We start from the raw sequence: 26887 nt of genomic DNA on the forward strand, positions 1-26887 counted from the left end.
ATGAATTCTTTAAAACTCACTTTATAACCCCTTCACAGATTTTATACTAACAAATTATAAATTTGACATATCGTTTAAGACATCTACTTTGTTCAGGGCAAAAGTAATTTTTTCCAACAGTTTTCACAGACAGATTATTTCAATTTTTATTTACTATAAACAATTGTGATATGACATTGATTCAGTTCTTTCGGAAATGTGAAACCTATGTTGGTATATATAAATCAAGGAAATGAACACCAGTACCACATATTTACATGTGGCAAGGGTTGTAAACCGTGAAATTTGAAACTTTTAAATAAAAAATGTATTCCTCAAAATTTTTAAAGTATATAAATATGGTACTGGATTTGCATGTAATTCTTTGTGTTCACACTTTTTTTTTTATTATTGTTTCAGAATTTAAAAAAACCAAATTACATGAAAGTGCCTCCCTGATTAACGCACTGCTTGCCGTGATCGCCTCGTTGTCGACCCTGGATGCAACAATATTTTTTAATGTGTTAAACATCCATCCATCCATTTTCCAACCCGCTAAATCCTAACTACAGGGTCACGGAGGTCTGCTGGAGCCAATCCCAGCCAACACAGGGCACAAGGCAGAAACCAATCCTGGTCAGGGTGCCAACCCACCGCAGATGTGTTAAACATGCCACATTAACTGCAAAAATTAATATGTTTCCTTTCCCAGGTGGGTGGTGCAACGCATGCGTTGGTCCTATCAAGACCTTAAGAAAGAATGAGGTTAGTTGCTGGCAACAGCAAAATATTTTGTCCTGCCAGTGCAAGAAGACATTAAATGCTAGAGGAAGCATGCCCTGAATGTATACGGTGTGCTTAGGAATGAGATATAGTCCAGAGAAGAACGATGGTAGAAATGTGTATTTCCCCTGGAGTCCTGAATGGAAAGTGACTGATCTTTTGACAGGAGTAAGAGTGATACCAGGTAGGGCATACAAGAGTAAAAACACCTTAGGACAATAGAAGGCAGCAGATAGTATCATTTGGAGTTGATAAGGACCAGGCAACAAACAACCAGTCTTTATAGACATGGCCCTTTTAAGGCAATGCAAGGCTTGTGGTGTGGATATACCAGTGGTTGCTGTATGAAACTCTTGGAAGGGGTCTCTATAGCAAATTCCCTTCCCCCAAATCACCTATGAAAAGATCCCTAGTTTTGGAGAGGAAAGGTCTAAACAGCTGGGTGGAAGAGAAACTAGAATCAGGGTGGGGGAAAATGGGAAGTGAGGTAAGAAAATAAGTGCTTTGTTGTGATTTTTGTTGTGTTGATCCAAATGATTTGTGTATTTTGGACCCTTGACCTCTTTCCAGCAAGGATAATTTACTCTAAGACTGCCCTCTACTTCAAACAATATTTATAAACCATAGTGTAATCCCACCACAATTCAGCAGAAGGCAGGGCAGCATCACAAAAGACATTATGAAATTGGTTTGTCTGGCTCTGTTCTTGTTTCTTTGCTTAGTTTACTTAGTCATCAACTCAAACTGTTTTAATACAAATAATGAAATGAGTTGATAACAGGAAACATATGGCATCTATTTTCCTGACTTGTGGCACTGAACTGGCACATCCTGAATGTCAATTAGGAAAACACATGTATAAAGATACTTGTTTGGTATTTTTACATACAATTGTAATAATATATGTTTATATGAACCATTCTATGTTTACAGGGAAGAATGCAGTGGTGACTGTCATCTTCATTTCAACAACTGCTTGACATTCTGCCAGTTGATGATTTAGCTTCTGTAATTATCAATTAACAACATAAAACATTTGTAATAAAATTGTTCTCTTTCTTTGTCCACCATGCTGGACTGCTTACCATTGTAATCTATATAGGTGGAATGGTGATTTGTCATTGCATTAGTCAAATTTCCCTAGGGCTAGGAATTATAAGATTGCTATTTGGTGGACTGACCAGTGTAATTTGTTGAGGGGCAAACTGACCAGAAAGAAGTCATTGAACTAAATAACTATTTTGGCGAATTACTACTTATTTTATTTAGATAACTTCTTTGTTTTATTTAAAACATAATCAGGAAAAGGAACCAGGAAGAATCCACAGCAGAGCACCTGAAGAATGATAAGGTGCTGGAATGTGTACAGATTACACAATGCACAATGAGTTTTTATTGTTCTCACAAAGACTTATTCTGCGTCTGTGTTTGTTTGTGACCTATCTAAGGAGGCTCTCTGTGGACGTTACTCCACCCTGAACTCCACCACCCCACTTCGGATATTAGGCATGGTTGCTAAGCTAGTAAGAGTAAAACAGGACAACCAAGTGAAGATTGTATCATAAATCAAGGTGCAGTAGGTGTAATAGTATCTTTTCTTATTGCCTGACATTCCTTAGCCTGTTATTTACCTGATTTATTTCCTCATTCTATTTATTTTTATTGGTGGCTGTAAAATTATTATAACATTATGGTAGTTTGTACTAGAATTATCTGACCAGCATTGCAGATGTATATTTCTTTGACTTTATCTGCTATACACAACAAGGGTAGCTGAGCTTTGTGACTTAAGGCACTAAAAAACTGGATTTAAAACACTTGTTGCATGTTCAATTTCCTAAAAACATGCCTGAAAAAATGTTTGTAGTTCCAATGTGTGAAACACTACAGAGAGTGAATGAATACAAAATGTCTAGAGCAATTAATTAAGAATAAAGAATTATTTGTAGAACTGTTCATCCACCCATTATCAATTCTGAATGATCCTGTTAGAATGATGAGGCTAGGAGATTATCACTTGTAGTACTGAGTACACCGAAAACACATGCATGAAGATCCTTTTTTGTTATTGACAATATGTGAAGTAAACACAATATTTTTACATAAAATAATGATAATATAGTGATTTTGAATAAAATACAAAGGAATCAACTCCAGAAGGTGTGCCATGCCATCACAGGACTTATTATTGTATATGGATTTTTAAGCATAAAATTACACAGCACATGGCCTGAATATTTCAACATAAATTTACTACTAATAATAAGAGATTCACTTACAGAATTAATTTACTATAGTGTTGATTGCAGTTGTAAGAATATTTACATTATTACAGCCATTCATTTTGTAGCTTGATTATTCAGTTCAACATTGTAGCAAATTTAAGGCTGGAACTAATCCTGTATTCGGCAGCAGTCCTTCAGAAGACACACTCAGCACGCACCTTTATTAACTAATTCAGAGCCAGTTTAGAATCACTGTTTAACCTGGCATGATAGTGTTTGGGACAGAGAAGATAAAAGTGAAGTACTAGATGAAAAGCTCAAATATAGACTACACGACAAGAACATGTAAGTCCCCCCATAAATAAACGTATAGTGCATCTACAGTATATACAAAAAAGTCAGCTTTGGTCTACAGTGCATCCGGAAAGTATTCACAGCGCATTACTTTTTCCACATGTTACAGCCTTATTCTAAAATGGATTAAATTCATTTTTTTCCTTAGAATTCTACACACAACACCCCATAATGACAACGAGAAAAAAATTGACTTGAGGTTTTTGCAAATTTATTAAACATAAAAAAACTGAGAAATCACATGTACATAAGTATTCACAGCCTTTGCTCAATACTTTGTCGATGCACCTTTGGCAGCAATTACAGCCTCAAGTCTTTTTGAATATGACGCCACAAGCTTGGCACACCTATCCTTGGCCAGTTTTGCCCATTCCTCTTTGCAGCACCTCTCAAGCTCCATCAGGTTGGATGGGAAGCGTGGGTGCCAGCCATTTTAAGATCTCTCCAGAGATGTTCAAATGTATTCAAGTCTGGGCTCTGGCTGGGCCACTCAAGGACATTCACAGAGTTGTCCTGAAGCCACTTCTTTCATATCTTGGCTGTGTGCTTAGGGTCGTTGTCCTGCTGAAAGATGAACTGTCACCCCAGTCTGAGGTCAAGAGCGCTCTGGAGCAGGTTTTCATCCAGGATGTCTCTGTACATTGCTGCAGTCATCTTTCCCTTTATCCTGACTAGTCTCCCAGTTCCTGCTGCTGAAAAACATCCCCACAGCATAATGCTGCCACCACCATGCTTCACTGTAGGGATGGTATTGGCCTGGTGATGAGCGGTGCCTGGTTTTCTCCAAACGTGACGCCTGACATTCACACCAAAGAGTTTTCTCTTGAGAATATTCTTTCTCATGTTTTGAGAGTCCTTCAGGTGCCTTTTGGCAAACCCCAGGCATGCTGCCATGTGCCTTTTACTAAGGAGTGGCTTCCGTCTGGCCACTCTACCATTCAGGCCTGATTGGTGGATTGCTGCAGAGATGGTTGTCCTTCTGGAAGGTTCTCCTCTCTCCACAGAGGACCTCTGGAGCTCTGACAGAGTGACCATCGGGTTCTTGGTCACCTCCCTGACTAAAGCCCTTCTCCCCCGATCGCTCAGTTTAGATGGCCGGCCAGTTCTAGGAAGAGTCCTGGTGGTTTCAAACTTCTTCCACTTATGGATGATGGAGGCCACTGTGCTCATTGGGACCTTCAAAGCAGCAGAATTTTTTCTGTAACCTTCCCCAGATTTGTGCCTTGAGACAATTCCTTTGACTTCATGCTTGGCTTGTGCTCTGACATGAACTGTCAACTGTGGAACTTTATATAGACAGGTGTGTGCCTTTCCAAATCATGTCCAATCAACTGAATTTACCACAGGTGGACTCCAATTAAGCTGCAGAAACATCTCAAGGATGATCAGGGAAAACAGGATGCACCGGAACTCAATTTTGACCTTCATGGCAAAGGCTGTGAATACTTATGTACATGTGATTTCTCAGTTTTTTTATTTTTAATAAATTTGCAAAAACCTCAAGTCAACTTTTTTCATGTTGTCATTATGGGGTGTTGTGTGTAGAATTCTGAGGAAAAAAATGAATTTAATCCATTTTGGAATAAGGCTATAACATAACAAAATGTGGAAAAAGTGATGCACTGTGAATACTTTTGAGATGCACTTTATCTGTTTGTTATAACCTTATGCAAAGACAACTGGACAGAACAAGCTATTGTTCTGGAAGTACTTGGAGGTATTTATAGTATAGCCCAGCTTAGAACAATTACTGAACACTTTTTGTCAAATTGTGCCTCTGAGTTCACAATGGTACATCACCCAAAAAATCATGTGAACCTTTCAGCAGAAGCTTGTTTTTTTAGCATAGTAGCACTGTCAAAACAGAAATATATACTGTATAAGCCTGTGTATCTGTCTTTGTATCTGTTCTGGTAGCTATGTCTCTCACATTCCAAAATATGGTATACTGTATCATCAATATTTTTATTAATAAAATGCATTGAATTTGCCATTCCAATATATTATTCATCACAAACATTTTTAGTAATAAAATAAATTGCATTTTCACTCCAGTAGATGGCACCTCACAAACATTAACACTGCTTTTACAGATCCCCTACCAAATGACATATAACATGTGCAGTGTATGGTGCAGTGCAAACATTAACACAGTGGTCTACATTGATTACTTACATTTCACCCTGTTTTAGACAGTTATATAAATGTGTAACCTAAAGATTTAAATATAAATCATTTAGTGAGATCAAGAAATAAATAAATGCCATTGGAAAGGAAATTGTATTCCAGCCTAAAATAGGGCATGCTGATAATCCTATTATGCAATTTACGCATTCCCGAATTTTGTAACAAGACTGCAACTCCACACAGGGAGGACTAGGGACACAAACCCTGGACTCCTTACTACAAGGCAGCAGTGCAACCCTTATATTATATTATATTATATTATATTATATTATATTATATTATATTATATTATATTATATTATATTATATTATATTATATTATCCATGGCAGGGCATTATGGCGTATACACCCACACTCAAACGGGACTAGTTTAGAAATGTAACTTAATCCACATATCTTTAGAGATATGGGATGAACACTGGATTACCCAGAGAAATGAAGATTCAAACCCAGTCTCCTGGAGCTGTGAGGTTACAGTGCTAATTGTTGTGTCACTCATATTATATTAAATTATGGACATCTTGGGTTCTGAATGCCATTCCTGGCTATTTTCATGTAGAATGTGTTTGCTCTCCCTGTGTCTTTTCCTTCAGCTACTCGTGTTTTCCTCCCATGTCCCCAAAGATATGGAAAAAGATTAATTGGTTACACTAAATTGGTCTTATTTGCATATGTATATTTGTCCTGTGAGAAACATACACCATGTCTGGGGCTGAATCCTCCATTGCAACTGATGCTGCTGGAATAACTTCTGCCCTTGAAGTGGGTCTAAGAATGAATAATTCATTGTATTATTTGTGATAAATAAGAATTCTTTCCTATTTATTTCCTAATCATCTGAGGTTATATTCTGCTTTTTTACAATTTCTTTTTTGTTTTGTTTAAAGCGCTTAATTACAAATACTGTCAAGATGATCAATAACTAGAAATTGTTTTAATGTCAGTGCTATCACAGACTTGGTCTGCTTTTACTGTAAATGATCACTTGAGGCTCCAGCTTTTCACAACCCTGAATAAAATAGAGCAAATAATAGAATGAGGTTGGATGGATGGATGGATGGATGGATTGTGTAGATTATCTTTTCCTTCTGATATTGGCAACTGAACAAAGAAATACAGCAATAAACAGCCGGCTAATCGACACAACTGCATTCAGCTCTGTATACATGACAATGTTGATTTTAAAGGCAGCTATGTCTGGTGCAGATTTATTATGCTTTCAACCCTGGTAACTCCTCCAGTTGTAAGTGTTGCCATAGCACAAGGATACTATTCAGATAGATGTCTATAGTGTCGCACCTTTACTCAGATTGCCTTTCTTTGTATAATTCAATATGATCAATTGTATGGTTAGATACAAATAGACAGACAATGACACATGTATACCTACAAAGCAAGTAAAAGAGAAATCAATAAGTAAATGTCAGTAAGTAGAATCCCTTTGATTGTCTTTCTTTTTCACATAATTCAGCAATACAAAGGACATGGTGAACTGCAATTACACATTCTAGATAGTAAACCCAAGATTAATAGAAGAGATATTAAATTCTGCTTTTCATTTAGAAATGTGGTCACAAAAAAGCCTTAATAATAAAAGCAGATTAAAAGCAAAGTGAAAAAAAAGGTTGTGGTTAAAGTATTCCAACTAATCTCATAGCAGTGAATCTGTAAAACAATCCAGGCGTCTCTTTACAAACTTTAGCTTTCTTTACCAGGACTTATGTGAGCCCTGCCCACCCCAGCTCCCGCCCTGTCACCTGGTTCTTTTTAAAGAGTGACCTCATCCAGTGAATTTTGATTGGATAGCTATATTAGGAAAGCAATTAGACCATCTATAAAGTAGCTAGACATGAATTTCTAGTACAGAGTGGCCTGTGACTTCAGAAAGAGAGGAGTCTGATTTTGAAACAACAAAGGAAAGCAAGCAGAAGCCGGTACTGCATCTCCGGGACTGCCTTTCTCAAGCTGTAACAATTAACTCTTGCCTCGCTGCCTACAGAGAGGACTTATTTCTGTGGATAATTTTATATTCTTCTTATCCATCTGAGAAGACCTGAGTGATGGCTACAATTAGGAAAAAGTTAGTGGTTATTGGAGATGGTGCTTGTGGTAAAACCTGCCTGCTCATTGTCTTCAGCAAAGATGAGTTCCCAAAAGTTTACGTACCCACTGTATTTGAGACATATGTTGCTAATATTGAGGTGGATGGCAAAGAAGTGGAACTAGCTTTGTGGGATACTGCTGGACAAGAGGACTATAACCGCCTTCGCCCCCTCTCTTACCCAGACACAGATGTTATTCTGATGTGCTTTTCAGTAGACAGTCCGGACTCTTTGGAGAATATCCCTGAGAAGTGGGTTCCAGAGGCCAAGCACTTCTGCCCCAATGTACCTTTTGTCTTGGTAGCCAACAAAAAAGATTTAAGGAATGACAAAGATGTCTGCTTCGAGCTGGCCAAGATGAAGAAGGAGCCCATAAAAATTGAGGAAGGCCGAGCTATGGCGGCCCAAATCCAGGCCTATGATTACCTAGAGTGTTCAGCCAAAACCAAAGATGGAGTGCGTGAGGTCTTTGAGACAGCCACACGAGCAGCGCTGTTGAAGAGACGTCGGCCTTTGAACGTCAGGGCCAACCGCTGCAAAATCTTGTGAGCCCATTTGTTTCTCTTGTTAATTTTTAAATCTTACTCAAGAGATGAACCTTGAAACAAGATGCTGACACTCTGACAACAGAACTCTGAGCAACTTGCTAGCCCTCTGTGGAAAGCAAGCGGGTGAAATAAAAAAAAAAAAAACTGAGATTATTTTATCAGAGAAACAAACTATGCATTATTTTTGTCATAAGTGACTTTTAAGTATTTACTTATTCTCATCAACTGTACCATAAAGAATGTTAGTTGATTAAAAATGACTGGCATCAACCATAACTAAGTAGTATTGGCAATGGGCACAATTCATTCACTTCTTGCTCTATTTAAAAAAAATATATATATATTTTTTTTTTTAAAGTGTTATGTTATTGGGTGCCATTTTCATCATATGTATATGTGATGCTGTGGTTAGCACTGTTGCCTCAGAGCTCCAGAGTCCTGGGTTTGAATCCAGCACATGGTCACTATCTGTGTGGAGTTTGCATGTTCTTTCCATATCAGTGTAATTTTGCCTAGATACTCTGCTTTTTCTGGGTTTGAATCCCACATGCTATTTGTACAGAGTTGTATGATCTCATTTCTCTGAGTGGTGGTGCATGTACGAGATGACTGTTTCAGCCTTGCACCCAGTGGTGTTTTCTCCACAACCCAGAAGTGAGTTAGACTTGGATACAGGGAAAAGAACAATGCAAGTTCCTTATTTATCTTTAAACTGTATACTTGCACTTTGTTGTACTACTTTAAAGTATTACGAGACAAGTGAACTTTGTAGCATATTAAAAGAAAAATGAGAATAAAAACATTAATACAGATATCTTACAATCTGAATTTATCACAGGCTGTGTTACCTAATCATAAAGTAAAGATTATTTTTTTGATTGAAAAGAAATGCGTGATTAGTTTATGAATTGCACTGTAACTGTTATCACATACATATTGTGGTAAATGATTGTCATTGTTATTATGAGAGATTCATTGTTTACAATATTCATTAGGTACAAGAAATGTGTATTTAAATATTTTAAATATAAAAAATATTTGTATTTACTGTCTGTTTTCTTTATTCTTTGAATTTTAAAATGTCCAAAAGATCAAACAGCATATATATTATGATAGCACTCCTTCCTGCGAAGCCATTTATGAAATGGGGGAACCACTGTGTAACACAATGACACAGAAAGACTGATTAAGCAAAAATATTTATTCATTCAGTCATTCATTTCCAAAAAAAGAAGAGATGATTATAGGTTTGAAAAATACAACAAAACAACCAAATATGTCACACTGACTATAGATAGATAGTATTGATTTTATTGATCCTTAAAGGGAAATTTACTTGAGCAGCAATACAGAACATTAAACATAGTGCAGATCAGTAAAGAAAAATTGCAAACTATTGCACACAGTAAGTGTACGACCAAGAGCTGCACAAAATATGCCCAGTGTAAATGTAATGTATAGTATGTATAGTAAGAGTTGTTGTCTCTTTGCCAGTGTATCTTAGAATTGGGTAAAATGGGTAACATTTGAGGAGGAATGCATGATACACTCAAGTGGTTGTGGGGAAAAAAGAACCTTAGTAGTCCATCTTAGCACATCGCGGTGGAAAGAGTTTGTGCCTTAAAGCAGTCAAGGACAACTTGTCTTGTAGAGGATGTGCTGTATTAGTCATGGTGACCACTTCTGCCATAGTCAGGCCTGTAATGTCATTTACCTTCCCTTTTAATTTATTCTGTCATTTTACATCCCTTAAACTGGCTTTTACATCATAGAAGATTCTTTAGTCACTATGGAGTGGTAGAATATCTCCAGTAGGTTGCCTTATACTGTATAGGGCACAAAGGAAAAATGTGCATGAGACAAAAGTGGCCATCAAATGGGTGTGTTAAATGTCATAAGAGGTGGAGCCATCTTGTGGGTGTGGCTGTGCGTGTGTAAGTGTAAGTATAAGAGAGAGATAGAGAGATGATCAGGCACTTTAAAAGCAGCAGTTACCAGAACAGACTTGCTCCTTTGCTGACATCCATTGCCATGGGTGTATGGCCTCTGGCAGGCCTCAGGAAAGATCCTGGCTTGGATCGGTTCACAGAATTGGGAAAATTGAGTATAGATGTTGATGCCTCTGGCCACAGGTGAGTGGTGTGAAACTGAGCTGGTGGCATGAAGTTAGAACTGCATGGTAGGAGCCACGCAAGATCAGAGCAGCAGCAATTGTATTGGAGAAGTGACAGTGTTTCATAGTGTATTAGACTACAGGCATCAGTGATGATAAAATGACAGCCAAATAATGACATTAACAAGAAAAAAATACACACACACAAAAGGAAGATCTGTGATAAGAGTTCCAAGATGGAGTGTGGCTTTATATAAATAATCAAATCCTACAGCATGCAGGATTTGATCAGGTGTGGGTGTGTGGCATGGTGGCGCTCGGTCGGGAGTTGTTTGGGGTGCTTGGCTGCAAGCAGATCAGTCAGGTGCCTCATTCAACAACAACAACATTTATTTATATAGCACATTTTCATACAAACTCAAAGTGCTTTACATAATAAAGAATAGAAAAATAAAAGACACAATAAGAAAACAAAATAAATCAACATTAATTAACATCGAATAAGAGTAAGGTTCAATGGCCAGGGGGGACAGAAAAAACAAAAAACTCCAGACGGCTGGAGAAAAAATAAAATCTGTAGGGATTCCAGACCATGAGACCGCCCAGTCCCCTCTGGGCATTCTACCTAACATAAATGAAACAGTCCTCTTTGGATTTAGGGTTCTCACGGAAGGGCTTGATGATGATGGTCACGTAGACTTCTGCCTTTTAATCCATCCATCATTGTTGGAGCATCATGAAGCTTTGAGTAGGTGGAGGTGGCGCAGGCCACCACCACAAAGAAACTGGAAAAAGAAACAGAAAAGAGAGTAGGGGTCAGTACGGATTTTAGAGCCACCATGAATAGTTGTTATGATGAATTGAACATATAGAGTATCAGGATTAAGTTAAATTGAAGTTATAGAAAGGCCATGTTAAAGTAATGTGTTTTCAGCAGTGTTTTAAAGTGCTCTACTGTATCAGCCTGGCGAATTCCTATTGGCAGGCTATTCCAGATTTTAGGTGCATAGCAGCAGAAGGCCACCTCACCACTTCTTTTAAGTTTTGTTCTTGGAATTCTAAGGAGACACTCATTTGAGGATCTGAGGTTACGATTTGGAATATAAGGTGTCAGACATTCCGATATATAAGATGGGGCGAGATTATTTAAGGCTTTATAAACCATAAGCAGAATTTTAAAGTCAATCCTGAATGACACAGGTAACCAGTGTAGTGACATTAAAACTGGAGAAATGTGTTCGGATTTTCTTTTCCTAGTTAGGATTCTAGCAGCTGCATTCTGCACTAGTTGCAAACGATTTATATCTTTTTTGGGTAGTCCTGAGAGGAGTGCGTTACAGTAATCTAGTCTACTGAAAACAAACGCGTGAACTAATTTCTCAGCATCTTTCAGTGATATAAGAGGTCTAACTTTACTTATGTTTCTTAAGTGAAAAATGCTGTCCTAATGATCTGATTAATATGTGATTTAAAATTCAGATTACAGTCAACAATCACCCCTAAGCTTTTACCTCCGTCTTGACTTTTAATCCTAATGTATCCAGTTTATTTCTAATAGCCTCATTGTATCCATTATTGCTGATCACTAAATTTCAGTTTTCTCTTTATTTAACTTGAGAAAATTACTATTCATCCATTCTGAGATACAAGTCAGACATTGTGTTAGTGAATCAATAGAATCAGGGTCATCAGGTGCTATTGATAAGTACAGCTGTGTGTCATCAGCATAGCTGTGGTAGCTCACGTTGTGCCCTGAGATAATCTGACCTAACGGAAGCATGTAGATTGAGAATAACAGCGGACCCAGGATAGAGCCTTGTGGAACACCATATGGATATCATGTGTCTTGAGTTGTAATTCCCACAACTAACAAAAATTTTCTCCCTGTCAGGTAGGATTCAAACCAATTTAAGACCCTGCCAGAGAGGCCCACCCATTGCCTAAGGCGATTTCTAAGAATGTTGTGATCAATGGTGTCAAATGCAGCACTCAGATCTAAGAGGATGAGAACAGATAAATGGCCTCTGTCTGCATTTACCGCAAAGTCATTTACTACTTTAACGAGTGCAGTTTCTGTGCTGTGATTTGTTCTAAAACCTGACTGAAATTTATCAAGAATAGCATGTTTATTTAGGTGGTCATTTAACTGCATAATGACTGCCTTCTCAGAACTTTACTTAAGAAGGCAGGTTAGAGATGGGTCTAAAATTTTCAAGAGCGAGGGTCAAGATTATGTTTCTTAAGTAGGGGTTTAACTACAGCAGTCTTAAGACAGTCTGGGAAGACCCCAGTATCTAATGACGAATTTACTATGTCAGAACATTATCAATTAGCACGCCTGATACTTCTTTGAAAAACCTTGTTGGTATTGGGTCAAGGACGAGGTGGAGGTTTTAATTGAGAGATTATTTTTGTAAATCAGGTAAATCTATCCTAGTGAAAGAGTTTAATTTGTTTATAACAGGATGCTGGGGTTTAGGAGGATCCTTAGTGTTGGAGGGATATACTCTGTTATTTCTAATCTCATTAATTTTTTGATTGAAAATACAGCGATAGCCTCACAGGTTTCACTGGAAGCACTTAGGAGGCATTCCTTTGAGTTACCTGGGTTTAGTACAGTAGGTGATCAATTGTAGAAAATAAGACTCTGGGATTACTAGCATTGTTATTTATAATCTTGAGAAATAGCAGCGTCTCTCAAGACGGACAGTGTTATTGTATTCTGTTATTTTGACTTTTAATATTTCATGGTGGATAGTAAGTTTAGTCTTCCTCCATTGACGCTCAGCTCTGGGCATGTTCTCTTTAAATCAGACACTCTTTGGGTCTTCCATGGTATAACAATGCTAGAAGATTTTTTCACTGTCTTTTCAGGTGCAACTATGTCAACAGCAGCTCTCACTTTAGTATTAAATCTTTCCACCTTACTATTTACATTATCCTCGCTATTATAGCTGGCACTATAAACGGACTGATTGCTTAAAATGTTTGTAAGTTTTAAAGCTGCTGCGAGTCAAAGAAGCGTTTTTAACAATATGCTTCTCATGAGTGTTTTTATCATTATTTCTATATTAAAAGTAGAAGAAAATGGTCTGATAGACCAATATCAATGATCTGTTTTATATCAACTTTCAGTCCTTTAGTAATCACTAAGTCTAATGTATGACCTGCTTTATGTGTAGGCTGATTTATGAGTTGTCTCAAATCAAAAGAATCCAGGAGGTTCATAAATTCTTTTACTTTTAGATCACACTGATTATCTATATGAAAATTAAAGTCGCCAACTATTAGGAGTGTGTCATAGTTAGTAATTAAAATTGACATTAAGTCAGAGAATTCCTCAAAAAGACGCGTTATATTTAGGAGGTCTATACACGGATAGTACTAGAACTTGAGAATCTCCATGAATAACAACGGCGAGATACTCAAAGGACTTGAACTTACCAAAACTGACATCTTTACATTTTAATCGCTCGAGTAAATGTTAGCCAATCCCCCCCTTTTCCCTGGCGGTCTGCATGAGTAAAACTGTAATCCGGAGGCAGATTCGATTAAAACAGCGCGCATCTGAATTAAGCCATGTTTCATTTAGTGCAATAAATCTATTTTTATCACTAATAAGATCGTTGATAAAAACGTTTTGTTAGTTAAAGCTCTAACATTTAATAGTGCCATATTTAATGTTTCGAGGTGCAGAGATGAATACTATGTGCGTTATTGATATTTGGAATAGGAACTAAATTATTTTTATTAGCGCCGCTCTGTGTGTATTTTTTGTTTAATCTGTGATCTGTTTTTATAGTTTTAATACATTGTTCCTCTAAAATAGTGATTTTAATTAGATTATTGGAGTTTATGCCGTATTTCCTAGGTTTTCTACGTGCATTGAGATTGCTTATTACAGTATTAATGTGTGCACTTTAACGGAAGACTCTATTAAACATTTATCATGTCCTGGCACAACAGTATTATTTCGGAAGGGGTTAAGAGCAGAGATAGATAGTCAAGAAAAAACGAATTACCTTCGATATGTTTTCGGAGAGGACCCAGGCGCCAAAACTGTTTGGATGCAGGCCATCACGCTTGAAGAGATGCGACCTTTCCAAAAAGAGATTCCAATTGTTGATGAAATGGACATCCTTCTTCTTGCAGAAACCCTGTAGCCAGTTGTTCATTCCTAGAAGATGACTGTAGTACTCGTTGGATGGGGTCCTCTCCTTCGTGTCTTTAATCAAAGCTGTGAAGTCAGCCTTCAGGATTTCTGATTGTCGGTGCCTTATATCATTTACGCTGGCATGCAAGACGATTGCTCCAACTGCCCTCTCCTTGTGTTTCTCGTAGACTGCTGGCGCACGTCTTATTACATCTCGGACACGAGCACCGGAAAAACAAGAAACAAACGATTTTGCTTTAGGGCATGCGACTTTAAGGTTTCTAATGATAGAATCACCTACCACTATTACATCACCAGGGGCTGAAGGCGAAATGGGGACGCGGAGAGGGTCAAACCGGATCTGAGATAGGATGCTCGCCTGTGTCGATGGAGGTGCTCTGGCCTTGAACCACAGCCTGCATAGCTGAAATCCACCGAGGTCATCAGCGGCGTCGCTCCTACGAGACGCGGGGGTGAGGTCGGCACAACGCAGGGTTGATGTTTCGCCGGTTCCAGATGGCAAGGACGATTTATCCAACAGCCGGGCCTTCAGGTCTTCTTTGGTATCTCCGTCGGGACAGGAGTTTCTGAATGTGACCGTCGAGTGCCTGGAGTTCTTCAACTACGATTTCAACGCGAGTTACCCCACTGTCGGCAATTTTCTGCTTTGTGCCCTAGGAGAAATGAGAGAGAGAGAGAGAGAGAGAGGTTAGAGAGGTGAGCACCTCAGAGTGAGTGGGGGACAACATCTGCACCCAATCAAGACAGTATAAAGGAAGAAAAGGGGCAGAGCAAATCTAAAGAAAGGATCAAAGAGAATAGAGAATGGAGGTTACAGGAAGAGAAAGAGTTAGGGCAGTGAGGAGCCCATGTCGTCAGGAAAGGAGGCAAGTGGTCAGGGGTATGCCCTAAGGAAGCGAGCGGTAGGCCTGCACTCAAATGCGGGGCTGCAGAAAGGGTTGCCCCTTAGAGTAACTACAGAGAGGAGCAGGAACGGCTCCATTGTGTGGCATCTCCCAGATATACATCAATGGACTGGCTGTGAGAAGTGTGCATGGGGTTCAGAAGAATGTCATACTGACGGACAAGCAGTAGGCCCCTGAACCTGTATTTAAGGGAAGACTGTACCTGTTGGCATGTCCTAATGGGATAAACTGAGGAGACTCCAGATTTTAGAGAGTGTTTGTTGTCAGAACCTACCTGTGATTTTAACTTTATGGAACATTTTAACCTCCACATTTTAATGGATTATTTATTTTTTTTATGAAAGATGATTTTGATGCACTGCACTTTAGACACTGCACTTTTGTTTGGATTTTAAATAAAAGCACTGACACTTTTGCACCAACCCCTTGCTGAATGTGTGTGTCCTCATTTACCTGTCTCATCTCAGTCCATGATTGTTGATGATTACAGGTTCGTGAGGCTCCCGGAAGCAAATGGGGAGCATGGAGCTATCCCAGACCATTACATCAACATATCATTTATAATTATTTTATTTTTTGTCATCCAGTATAACCACAAAAACACAGTATTAAAAGATATTTTATCCTCAACATACTGCATACTGAAAGCAGAAATGCAAATGAATATTCATATATTTCCAGTTCCTATTCATTGGGCAAAGTGCTAAATCTTACTGTACATAAGTAACCAACATGATTAATTTAAATGATATGATGAGATATGCAAGTTATATCTACCTAATATTGTCCAAAACAGCTCTGACCCGTCGAAGGCATGGAGTCCACAAGACATGTAAAGGTGTCCTGTGGTATTTGGCACCAATACATTAGCAGCAGATCCTTTAAGTCTTGTAAGTTGCAAGGTGGGGCCTCAATGGATTGGTTATGTTCATCCAATACATTCCCTGGTGCTTGATTGGATTGACATGTGTGGAATTCAGTGGCCAAATCAACAGCTTGAACTCTTTGTCATGTTCCTCAAACAATCCTGAACATTTTTTTCAGTGTAGCAGAGAGATTTATTCTGCTGAAAGAGGCCACTTCCATCCAAAAATATTGGCTAACTTTTGCTCCCCACACATATCAGTGAGCCTTGGATGCCCATGACCCTGTTGCCGGTTCACCAGTTGTCCTTCCTTGGACCAATTTTGGTTGGTACTAACCACTGCATACCAGGAACACCCCAAAAGACCCTGCTGTTTTGGGGTTGCTCTGACCCAGTGATCTCTTTTTGCTGTTTCATCATTTCACCGAGTAATAATTTCCATTTGTTTGCACTAATGCAATTTTTACTATCGTTTTTTTGAGACTTTCGAATTTTAGTACTTTCATTATATCTAACCTGCTCTGCATGTGGATCGTGCCAAACTTTTTGAATTCTTTATGACGTTCTACTTTGTCATCTACTCTTTTGTCTTTTATTTCCGGCCCTGGGTGTGGTTAAATCTCTTGGCACAAAGTCTCATGGGATATGAAAGTATCTCTCTGAAAAAGTCGCGTCTCATCCCAGGCTAAAAAGTCTCATCTCGTCCCAGGATTTTTTTATTATAATAGAGAGATACAATTTTTGTGGACAATTTATGTGCCACATATGATGCATGTGTTGAACATGATGGTGAACAGGTTGAGACATTCCTGTAAATCATCTTGCACATATGAAGTATGTTTTGTGAATAAATTGTTTCTGCCATTAAAATGTTAACATAATTTTGACTCACCCTGTATATCCCACCCCTTGACAAGGGCCATTGTAATGAGATAATTGATGTTTTTCACCTCACATGTCAGTGGCTTTAACATTGTGGTAGATCAGTGTACAGCTGTAGCACAATCACCCGTTACTATGTGCATTTTTCCTTCATGCTTTTGTCATGTCACCACCATAAATGACCCCTGTCTCCTCGGAAGGAAGAGTCTGCTCTAGCAGTATTTCAACAGCAGGTCTAAGTTGCCAAACCAATCCAGTGTACTGTAGAAATGGGAAACCAGATATATGTAGATTTTGACAATGCATCTCTGTTATACTCAAAAAGGCTCATCCAGATCCTTACTTTATTACACATTATGAAGTCACACCAACCTGTATAGGTGTACAATGGAATTCATATTCACTGGCAAAATAACATCCTGGTGTAGCACATATTTAGCCCAGGAACATTCTGCAGCACAGAGTGTAACTACAGTATGTCTTCTCAGAGCATTACTGGTAAACAGCTATCTTCCATTCAAGACACATACAGTATATAATCCAAACTGTATTAGAACGGCCAACTATATTATTAAAGACATTAGCCGCAAAGTGACTTTTTATCCTTTTCCCTTCCAGCAAATGGTATACAAGACCATTAGCATCTGCACCAACTAGATTCAGGAATAGTTTTTATCCTTACATGATGAACCTTCACATGGTGCTAAAGTTCTAACCATGGCCCCTGGTTTGATTTCTTTGGAAATTGTTCCATTTAAAGTTGCTGCGTATAACAAGACAAAAAAACGTGTAAAATGGCACGTGAAGGCTTCATGGCTCCCAAAGCATGGGATGTTCTAAGTGATTACTACAAATCTTTGGAGAAATGTTAAGATTTACGGAGGGCATAGAAATCTTTTAACAGTTAATGAATTAACCGGGGACCACACAGTTACTATACTTACTGCTTTGTTGTAGTGTTTGTCAGGAAGTCATTTCCTAAATGGAGACTCTTGCTCATGAAGCTGCTATCACAGCTTATAGTCTTATGGATTCTATTATATACTTGTAACTAGCAAAATACCCGCGCTTTGCAGCGGAGAATTAGTGTGTTAAAGAAGCAATGAAAAAGAAAAGGAAACATTTTGAAAATAACGTAACATGATTGTCAATGTAATTGTTTTGTCACTGTTGTGAGTGATGAGTGTTGTTGTCATATATATATATTGTGGTCCAGGAGGAGGAGAGGAGGGCTTGTGCCTCCTCCAGACCGCGAGGGGGCGTCTGTCTTGGTTGTGTAGGGGACCACGGGTACAGGGCTTGGAAGCCCAGCCCTGTAGGGACCCGTGGACACCGCCGGGCGGCGCCCCGATGCCGGTTTACCCTGTGTGGTCTTTGGCCGGGGATGGAGCCCGGCCGGGACGCCTTGGAAGACCGGAGGAGGGCGTGTGCCTCCTCCAGACTGAGTGGGGCGTCCGTCCTGGTTAGGCAGGGGGCCTCGGGTACAGGGCTTGGAAGCCCAGCCCTGTAGGGACCCGTGGCCACCGCCAGGCGGCGCCCGGTGCCTAGTATCCGGGAGCCCGGCACTTCCGCCACACCAGGAAGTGCGGGGAGACTTTGTGTGGCGCCGGAGAGCTGCCAGGAAAGCAGCCGACACTTCCGCCACGCTGGGGCGTGGCTAAAGAGAAGAGGCCGGAAACACCTGGGGCTCATCTGGGGCATTATTTAAGGGGCCGCCTCCCTCCAGTCATTTAGTGGATGTCGGGTGGAAGTGGACAGAGCTGGAGAGAGGACAGGAGGCGGCCAGGACAAAGGCACAGAGACTGTGGGCCCTGGACTTTGGGGATTCAGTGCCAAGGGCTGGGGTTGTGAGTGCGTGACTTTTATGATTATTGTATATATTGTAAATAAATGGTGTGTGGGAGAAAAATATGTTGTCCGTCTGTCTGTGCGGGGCCAGCGTTCACATATATATATATATATATATATATATATATACACACATATATATATATATATATATATACACATATATACATATATATATCTACATATATACACATACATATGCATACACACATACATACATACACACACATATATACACACAAATATATATATACATATACATACATATCTACATATATACACACACAGCTATTTCGTATCAGTGCAATACGCTGCTTGTTAAAACGGATAACTCCCGCTCTTACGTGCAAGTCTGCGTGGATATTATGAACTATCGTATTTGTTCAAGTTCTATTTAAATTTTAAATAGAAGGAATTTTTATTTAGTCAACAGAAATATCTTTGGTAGGAATGGTAAAAACAGACAGGAATATTATTCCTGAATAAATCAACTCAAACCTTAAACAACTTATAATATTTTGCTCTCCATAAAAATATATCCTGTCTAAATTATACAAGTTAGAAATAAAGTAAACGTTAAAAGAACAAACATTCAAATTTCTTTACTCTTATGTAATTTTATATAAAAAATAAACTTAGATTTTAAATATCCCAAAAGATTTTGCTCTCCATAAAAATATATCCTGTCAAAATTATACAAATTCAAATATGAACATGCTGCATAACAAAACCTGGAAATATAAATAAAATGTGTTCCTTTCAGCAATAACAAATCAAATCATTCAGTTGTCTTTGCTCATATGTCATTTTAGAGCTGGACACCTGGCATCTTTTTTTGGCAACAGGTTCGTTTATGTTTGGTGTGAGGTTCTGTGTTGTGGAGATTCTCAGGATGGATTGCAGGTGCTCATCAGTGAGGCGACTCCTGTGTGCTGTTTTGTTAGTCTTTATCACTGAGAAGAGCTTCTCACACAGATATGTGGTACCAAACATGCACAAGGTTCGAGCCGCATGTAGACGGACTTTTTTTGTTCTTCAAAGTCACCAAAGCGCCGTGCAAACTCAGTGCGCAGTCGCTCAGTTTATCAGCAAAGTGCGTTTGGGAACACCGTAGTGACGACTTGGTTTAACATTACTTGGCAACAGGGAAAGTGGGGCAAGGTGCACTGGTGCATTTGTGTCTCCCATAAAAGCAGCTTCACTTGAAATCACTTTGTGATTGTGCACGGTTTTAAAACGTCCGCTGAAGTGTCAGATTCTTATTTAATTATTCTGCTTTCTGTATCTTCTGCATTGCATTCAGGTTATCCTGATGTTTTGTCTCATAGTGCCATCTTAGATTAAATTCTGTAATTACAGCCACATTAGCTCCACAAATGAGACACACGGGTTCAGTAAACATATACTCAGCCTCCCATCGGTTTTTAAAGGCTCTATTTTCAGAATCAACTTTTCTCTTCAGCATCGTGTGAGCTAGTTGCAATAACTTGCAGCATCATAAGCTAGACTTGATTAACGCGGTAAGTGTTCGGCAAGGCAGCTGAAGCGCTGCATTATGGGATCTGTAGTTTATTGTGTTACCAGCGCTTCATATACCGGGCTTTAATAACAATAATACAGTATATAAAATGATCTCGGGGCGGATATAATTACGCCGGGCGGATGTGGCCCGCCCTTGAGTTTGACACATATGGACTAAATAGAACTTGAAAAGATATATTTTTCAAATGTGATCGCGCAATTCAGATAGAGTTGATCGCACTACAGCCTGCATGCCTCAATAAGTCATCCTCCCCTCGCTCTTACTTTTTTACCGTTCATCTAATGAATACACTGAGTATGGCTTTACCAAAACAATCATTGATGGCGAATAAAGTATCCATTATTCGAGTATGTAGATCGGGATATATATATATACCCGCGTATCGCAGCGGAGAAGTAGTGTGTTAAAAAAGCTAGAAAAAGAAAAGGGAACATTTTAAAAATAGCGTAACATGACTGTCAATATACAGTATTTGTTTTGTGAGTGTTACTGAGTGTTGCTGTCATCAAGGATTTGATTATCATTATTTCTTTCAATCAGGTTCGTATTTGTAGGATGTGTTGTGTTCAAGTTACATTCCTTGTTTGTCAATCGTTGTAAAGATGACAGGTTTCTTTCATCGATTCGTTTCTTACTGCATCAATAAACAGCTCGTCTTCTTCTTTATCTGAGACCTGACACACTGCATGCAGGGTTTTTTTTTACACTGTCTTCCTTTAGCGGGACATTGACTTTTTCCACGTGTGCTTTGTTTCGCAGTAGCTGGATTTATGAATATGCTTGTATGTATCAGGCGCTTCATATTTTTGCTGCCTTTTCAATTGTGTAATTTGGTTTTGTTCAGCTCTTTGGAACTGTTGCTTTTATCTGTGCACTTGCGTCAGTTCACGTGAGCCGCTCGGTGTACATGCATCGAAGGTTCCCAGCTGTGCTGGTGCCATCTTGTGCGATGTCCATGGCTGTATTTAATGTTACCTTAGTCCTTTCTCTCGCAGTTTCGCTGAGTTTGTGTCAAACACCACCCTGACCATCTCATCTTCCTCTCCATAAGCACAGTCCTTCACCCGTGAATATTTAGTGGAGTTTGCTATTGGATTGCCGCTGACGGACGGCCTTATATGGGCAGGCACTAAATTACAAACGCCAGCGGAAGCCTGTCTATGAACTTAATTTAAAGTGTAGGTTTACATCGTGCTTTGTTTCCGAAGTAGCAGAACTCATGAATATGGTTGTATATGTCACTCGCTCGCTTCTTATTGTTTCGCTGCCTTCTCAATTATATAATGCATGTTTTCTTCAGCGCTTTTTGGAGGTCTTCCTGGTTTTCTATGTACTGCGTGATTACGTGGGAGGCGTGATGATGTCACACGAAACTCCGCCCCCACGGCATTCAAGATCATCTCCATTACAGTAAATGAAGAAAAACAGCTTCCAGTTATGACCATTACGCGTAGAATTTCGATATAAAACCTGCCCAACTTTTGTAAGGAAGCTGTAAGGAATGAACCTGCCAAATTTCAGCCTTCTACCTACACGGGAAGTTGGAGAATTAGTGATGAGTGAGTGAGTGAGTGAGTGAGTGAGTGAGGGCTTTGCCTTTTATTAGTATAGATGAACACATTACTCAAATTAGTTTTTTTTTAATGGATAGACTTAATTTTCTTTTTACAGCAGTCTAACATAACAAGCTTGTACAATTATAAATTATTTTGGAAATCTGGAAAAAAAAAAACACCTATTCTGTTTCTGTTCTCGGTACCCAAATGTGGCAATTGGTGCCACGGCCCACCTGCCAAGTTGTTTGCCTGCCTATGGTAAAGTCATCCCTGATGGAAGATCACAGGAAAAGAGGAAAGAGGGGTCCTTTCATCGGAGCAATGTTTCAGCCGTGGAATGGCCAAATGGGGAGGCAGCTTGATGAATGAGGTCTCCAGGACTCTAAAAATATCCAAATCTTATTATGTGATATCATCTACTGTTAAATTCTGCTCCGTACTTCTAAAATTTTTATTATTATGCTGTATTAAGGATTTGTTCTGTTCTGTGTATTGTGTTGTATTGACCCCCTTCTTTTGACACCCACTGCACGCCCAACCTACCTGGAAAGGGGTCTCTCTTTGAACTGTCTTTCCCGAGGTTTCTTCCATTTTTCCCTACAAGGTTTTTATTGGGAGTTTTTCCTTGTCTTCTCAGAGAGTCAAGGCTGGGGGGCTGTCAAAAGGCAGGGCCTGTTAAAGCCCATTGCGGCACTTCCTGTGTGATTTTGGGCTATACAAAAATAAACTGTATTGTATTGTATTGTATTGTATGATATGATTACTCAATAGCCACTTAAAGTGGCTCTTTGGAAAGCCTGAAATCTGCCAATTCTTTTGTCTTTGTACTCTGGTATTTAGCTCCAAGGAGTTATCATGGCTCCTCATGGCAAAGACCTCCGTCATCTTTCAGTACTCCTCCTCCTCATCTCCATTGTTGATTCAGTCTACAATTGGGGAGTATTCTAAGAAATTCTGTAGATAACATAAACTCATCACTTGATTAACTATGTGGGATAGCTCGCCAGGGCACTCCCATCTATCTGCCAATACTGCTTCTTTCAGTGTCAGTGGACATCTAGTCCTGCCACTTCAACCACTGTCTGGGAGATAGGCCACTAAATGACACACTTGATTTAAATAATTTACAAGAATGGAAAGGTTGACCTATAATGTTTTGGGTCCACCATTTAAAGCGGTTAGGTACCAATAACTGCTACAAAGTTGTTTACCCAACCATAGATTATAAGGACCCAGTACTTTATACTTGGCAATCTCTCAAAGCTAGTTAGGGGTGTGATAGAACCAGGGCGTCAGCAAGCCCCAAACCCCCAAACACAATTACACAGAGTTCCGGATTCAAATAAAGGAGTGTTTAATAAACACACTTCCACAAAGTAACAAAAAGCACAAGCACCAATATCCTTTCTCTCTCTCTACAATTTAACTCTTCTTTTCACCACCACACTGCTCTCCCCCAGTTGAGTGTTGCTCCACGTCCTCCCAGCTCCAACTCGCCTGGACATGGGAGTGTGGTCCCTTTTATTAAGGACCCGGCAGTACTTCTGGCTCATATGGCAGTCCCGTAATTTGGGGAGCACATCTCCCTGCAGCTTCCCCTTGCAGCACCCACAGACATCAGCAGGGCTGTGCTGCCAGACTACAAATTCCAGCATTCCCTGCTGGTCCTTAAATGGTCGCTGATACGTAGGGCTGCTGCCATCTAGTGCATGTAGGGGGTAATAAACATCCCCTGGGGCTTGTTCTTTTTCTCTGTCATGACCAGGGAAGATATAAAGTCCATGTCCAGTTGTGACACATGTCCATATATTCGTAATGTAATTAATTATTATTATTAATTTTATTATTATTATTATTATTATTTAAGTGGCCAAGGATAAGAGAGTCAGCATCACTTCCTCAGGGGCCTTAAACCTTACACAACAGAATGTTTTTCCCATCTTTCTTCTTGATACAATAAAGATATTTTTAAAAATAAAAAATCTATCTATCTGTCTATCTATCTATCTATCATTGACAGCATACACAATATTTGATATATTCTCTTCAAACTCATCAGTGACTCCATACCTTGTTACGATAACTTATGGATATCAAACATCTAATGAAGTCTTGTAAGTTGCCTAGCACTCATCTGGAATATTGCGCGCTGTTTTGTTTTCCTTGGTAGAGAACTTTAGAGTTGAGTGACTAGGTTGACTACAGAACAATGAAGAGGTATGAGCTATAAGATTAGATTGAAGGAGCTGAACCTTTATAGGCAAAGCAAAGAAAGATTAAGAGGTGACATTATAGAAGAGTTCAGAATTATGGAAGGAATTTAAACAATGGATCCAAGCTGTTATTTTAAAATCAGTTCTTCAACAAAAGCGGGTGGACTCAGTTGAAGCTTGTTAAGGGTAAATTTTGAACAAACACAGGAATGTTTTTCTTCACATTAAGAGTTATACATACAAGAAATAGGCTATTAAGTAGTGTGTTAGGCAATAGTACTTTGGGTACCTTCAAAACTTGACTTAATACTGACTGTGCGCTTTTCCTCTAGATACTCCAGATTTCCCCCTATGTCCCAAAAACATACATATTAGGAAGACAGGCAACTATAAATTGGCCGTGAATGAGTGTGTGAGTATGTATGTGTGAATGATTGTGCCCTAATATTGACTGGTGACCAAGCCAGAGATTGTTCCTTCCTACCTATCTACTTAAAGCTGAAATAGGCTCCAGTAGATTAGATTAAGCATGTGCACAACATGTATAAACAGGCAATCAAGTATATATTGCATCTACCTTGTTTTTTTTGTGAAGATATAATAAACCTCAATTTTCAATTAGGTTTCCAAAAATTAAAAAGAAAAACAATGAAGCAAGACACACCAATTTTTATAAACTTAAAAACTGATTCTTTATGTTTTATTAATTACAATTACTTATTTATCTCTCCTGCAGTCTTTTGGCTTAGCTTGTAAAGCTGCCTGCGATTGGGCTTACTGTGTTAAATCAAATAAAGTTCAATTGATTTGATCACACCTTGAAATATTCAACAACTTCCTGTTTCACTTAGTTATCACCTTGAGGCTCAAAATAAACAGTGAAAATTTAATTCTTGGCTCCAGTCATGTATTAAAGGCCAAATTAAATTTGCTTAACTTTACAAAATGCACCAAGTAAATAAACATTTGTAAACAATCAAGTATTCCCAAAGCATAATCAGATGCCACTTCTTTCACCTTTGTGCTACATGATTTCCCTTTCAAATGATACTTTTAGTCAATGAACTGCATGATCTTCCACACAGGGTTTTTGTCACCTCATAAATTATGCAACTAAGCATTTAGAAGGAAAACAAGAGGGGAATCAGTTACAAAATTAGATGAAATGTTGACAGATGTGGTACATAAAAAAACAATTTCTATTTCAGACCGTCTAAGTAGGACTGTAGGCAGCTAGAGCTTCTACCAACGGCATTGGGCATATAACAAGAATCAATCTTGAATGGCTTTCTAGTCCATTGCAGGAGTGCACACACAAACTATGTTTTTATTCCAGGGTTCTGTCAGCAGTTGGGTACACTTCCTTACGCAGGCGCAATAAAAGTTTTCAATTAACCTATTTTTAACACGTCACAATTCATTTCTATTTTGGTGCCATTTAAGGAAAGAAATGAAGAAATTCAGAGGAACGATGAAGAAATTAAGGGGAACAACTCTTTAAAAGGCAATTCAATTAAAACGAACTAGCCAACCCACGGCGTACCATACGCCGCATAATCAGGCTGGTTTTTTAAAGATTTTTAAACACAGAGAGAAAATTAACATTTGAAAAATCGGTAATGTAATAAATCAGCAAGAAAAGCAACATTATAACAATGCACGGAACGAACCAACACACAATCGTCCGTGAATGAAAACTGGCGGACCCTCATTACGCCTTCTCCTGCCATACGGAGGGATGCGAGTGCACTGCGCTCAAGCGCAGAGTGTGGAACGGCAGGAGAGGAGAAGGATGTCCACTCAGCTCCCTCCGTCATGCTAGTCTGCTGATTTCTCATTCAGTATTCACTGCCCGCTCATGTGCCCACCTCCAACTCGTCACTTGAGTCGTTGACGTCTTTGCACAGTCCAGATGCACCTGTGACTCATGTAGACTTTTCATTGCTCTGTGCGGTTTTGGCTGCTTTTCTATATATAATCCACCAAGACACCCGACCATGGTAGTAGCGAGGTGGGAGGGGGGTGGGCACAAAGGGTAGGGACGTAACCAGTGGGACCGTATGAGTTGCACTTAGTGGGAATTCCACGGTTTGCAGCCCGAATGGGGTTCAACGGCTTACCCACGCCTCTCTGCGCTGGGTAGACACATTCTCAATCTCATGCATAATTACTTATTGAATGCTAAACACTTCTGGAAAGACACAGTTGTCTAAAAAGGGAGGGTTTGAGGATACAACAGAAAGTGAATGAAAAAATGGAACTCTGGAGAGAGCAACATATAATTGTCCGTGAGTGAAGAAGATGCATGTTTGTCGTGGATGTGAATTGCTGTATGTAGCGTGTAAAACAGTTTGCTATGGTGCACGCGGTCGTGCGTCGTAACCGAAAACTCGGTTTTTAAAGACTGCTTACTTCATTGTGTTTTAACCTCAGTTGTAAAGGATTGTTTTAAGGATCCCATGGGATACCCCTCGTAAGCCGTTTTACACGCTGCATATGGCGACTCACCTCTGTGAGAAACAAGCCTCTATGAACAGTCACAGCTGTAATTGAAAATTATATGGTAAAAAATCTCATTAGCGTATTACTCAATTGATATTTAGCTTATA

At 39.2% G+C, this 26887-nt stretch overlaps 1 protein-coding gene across 1 annotated transcript in view; it reads left to right on the forward strand.

Annotated features, from left to right (window-relative positions):
- The first annotated feature begins 7424 nt into the window (after nucleotides 1-7424).
- LOC120525682 (rho-related GTP-binding protein RhoB-like) overlaps nucleotides 7425-26887 on the forward strand; it is a 47450-nt gene continuing 27987 nt past the window's right edge. Inside the window, exons 1-2 of the mRNA XM_039748194.1 lie at nucleotides 7425-8125; nucleotide 8538. Of these exons, the coding sequence (XP_039604128.1) occupies nucleotides 7590-8125; nucleotide 8538 (537 nt within the window). The 5' untranslated portion in view covers nucleotides 7425-7589. The remainder of the gene's footprint in view (nucleotides 8126-8537; nucleotides 8539-26887) is intronic.

This window comes from Polypterus senegalus, chromosome 3 (assembly GCF_016835505.1).
Source record: "Polypterus senegalus isolate Bchr_013 chromosome 3, ASM1683550v1, whole genome shotgun sequence".
Classification (NCBI taxonomy): Eukaryota; Metazoa; Chordata; class Cladistia; order Polypteriformes; family Polypteridae; genus Polypterus; species Polypterus senegalus.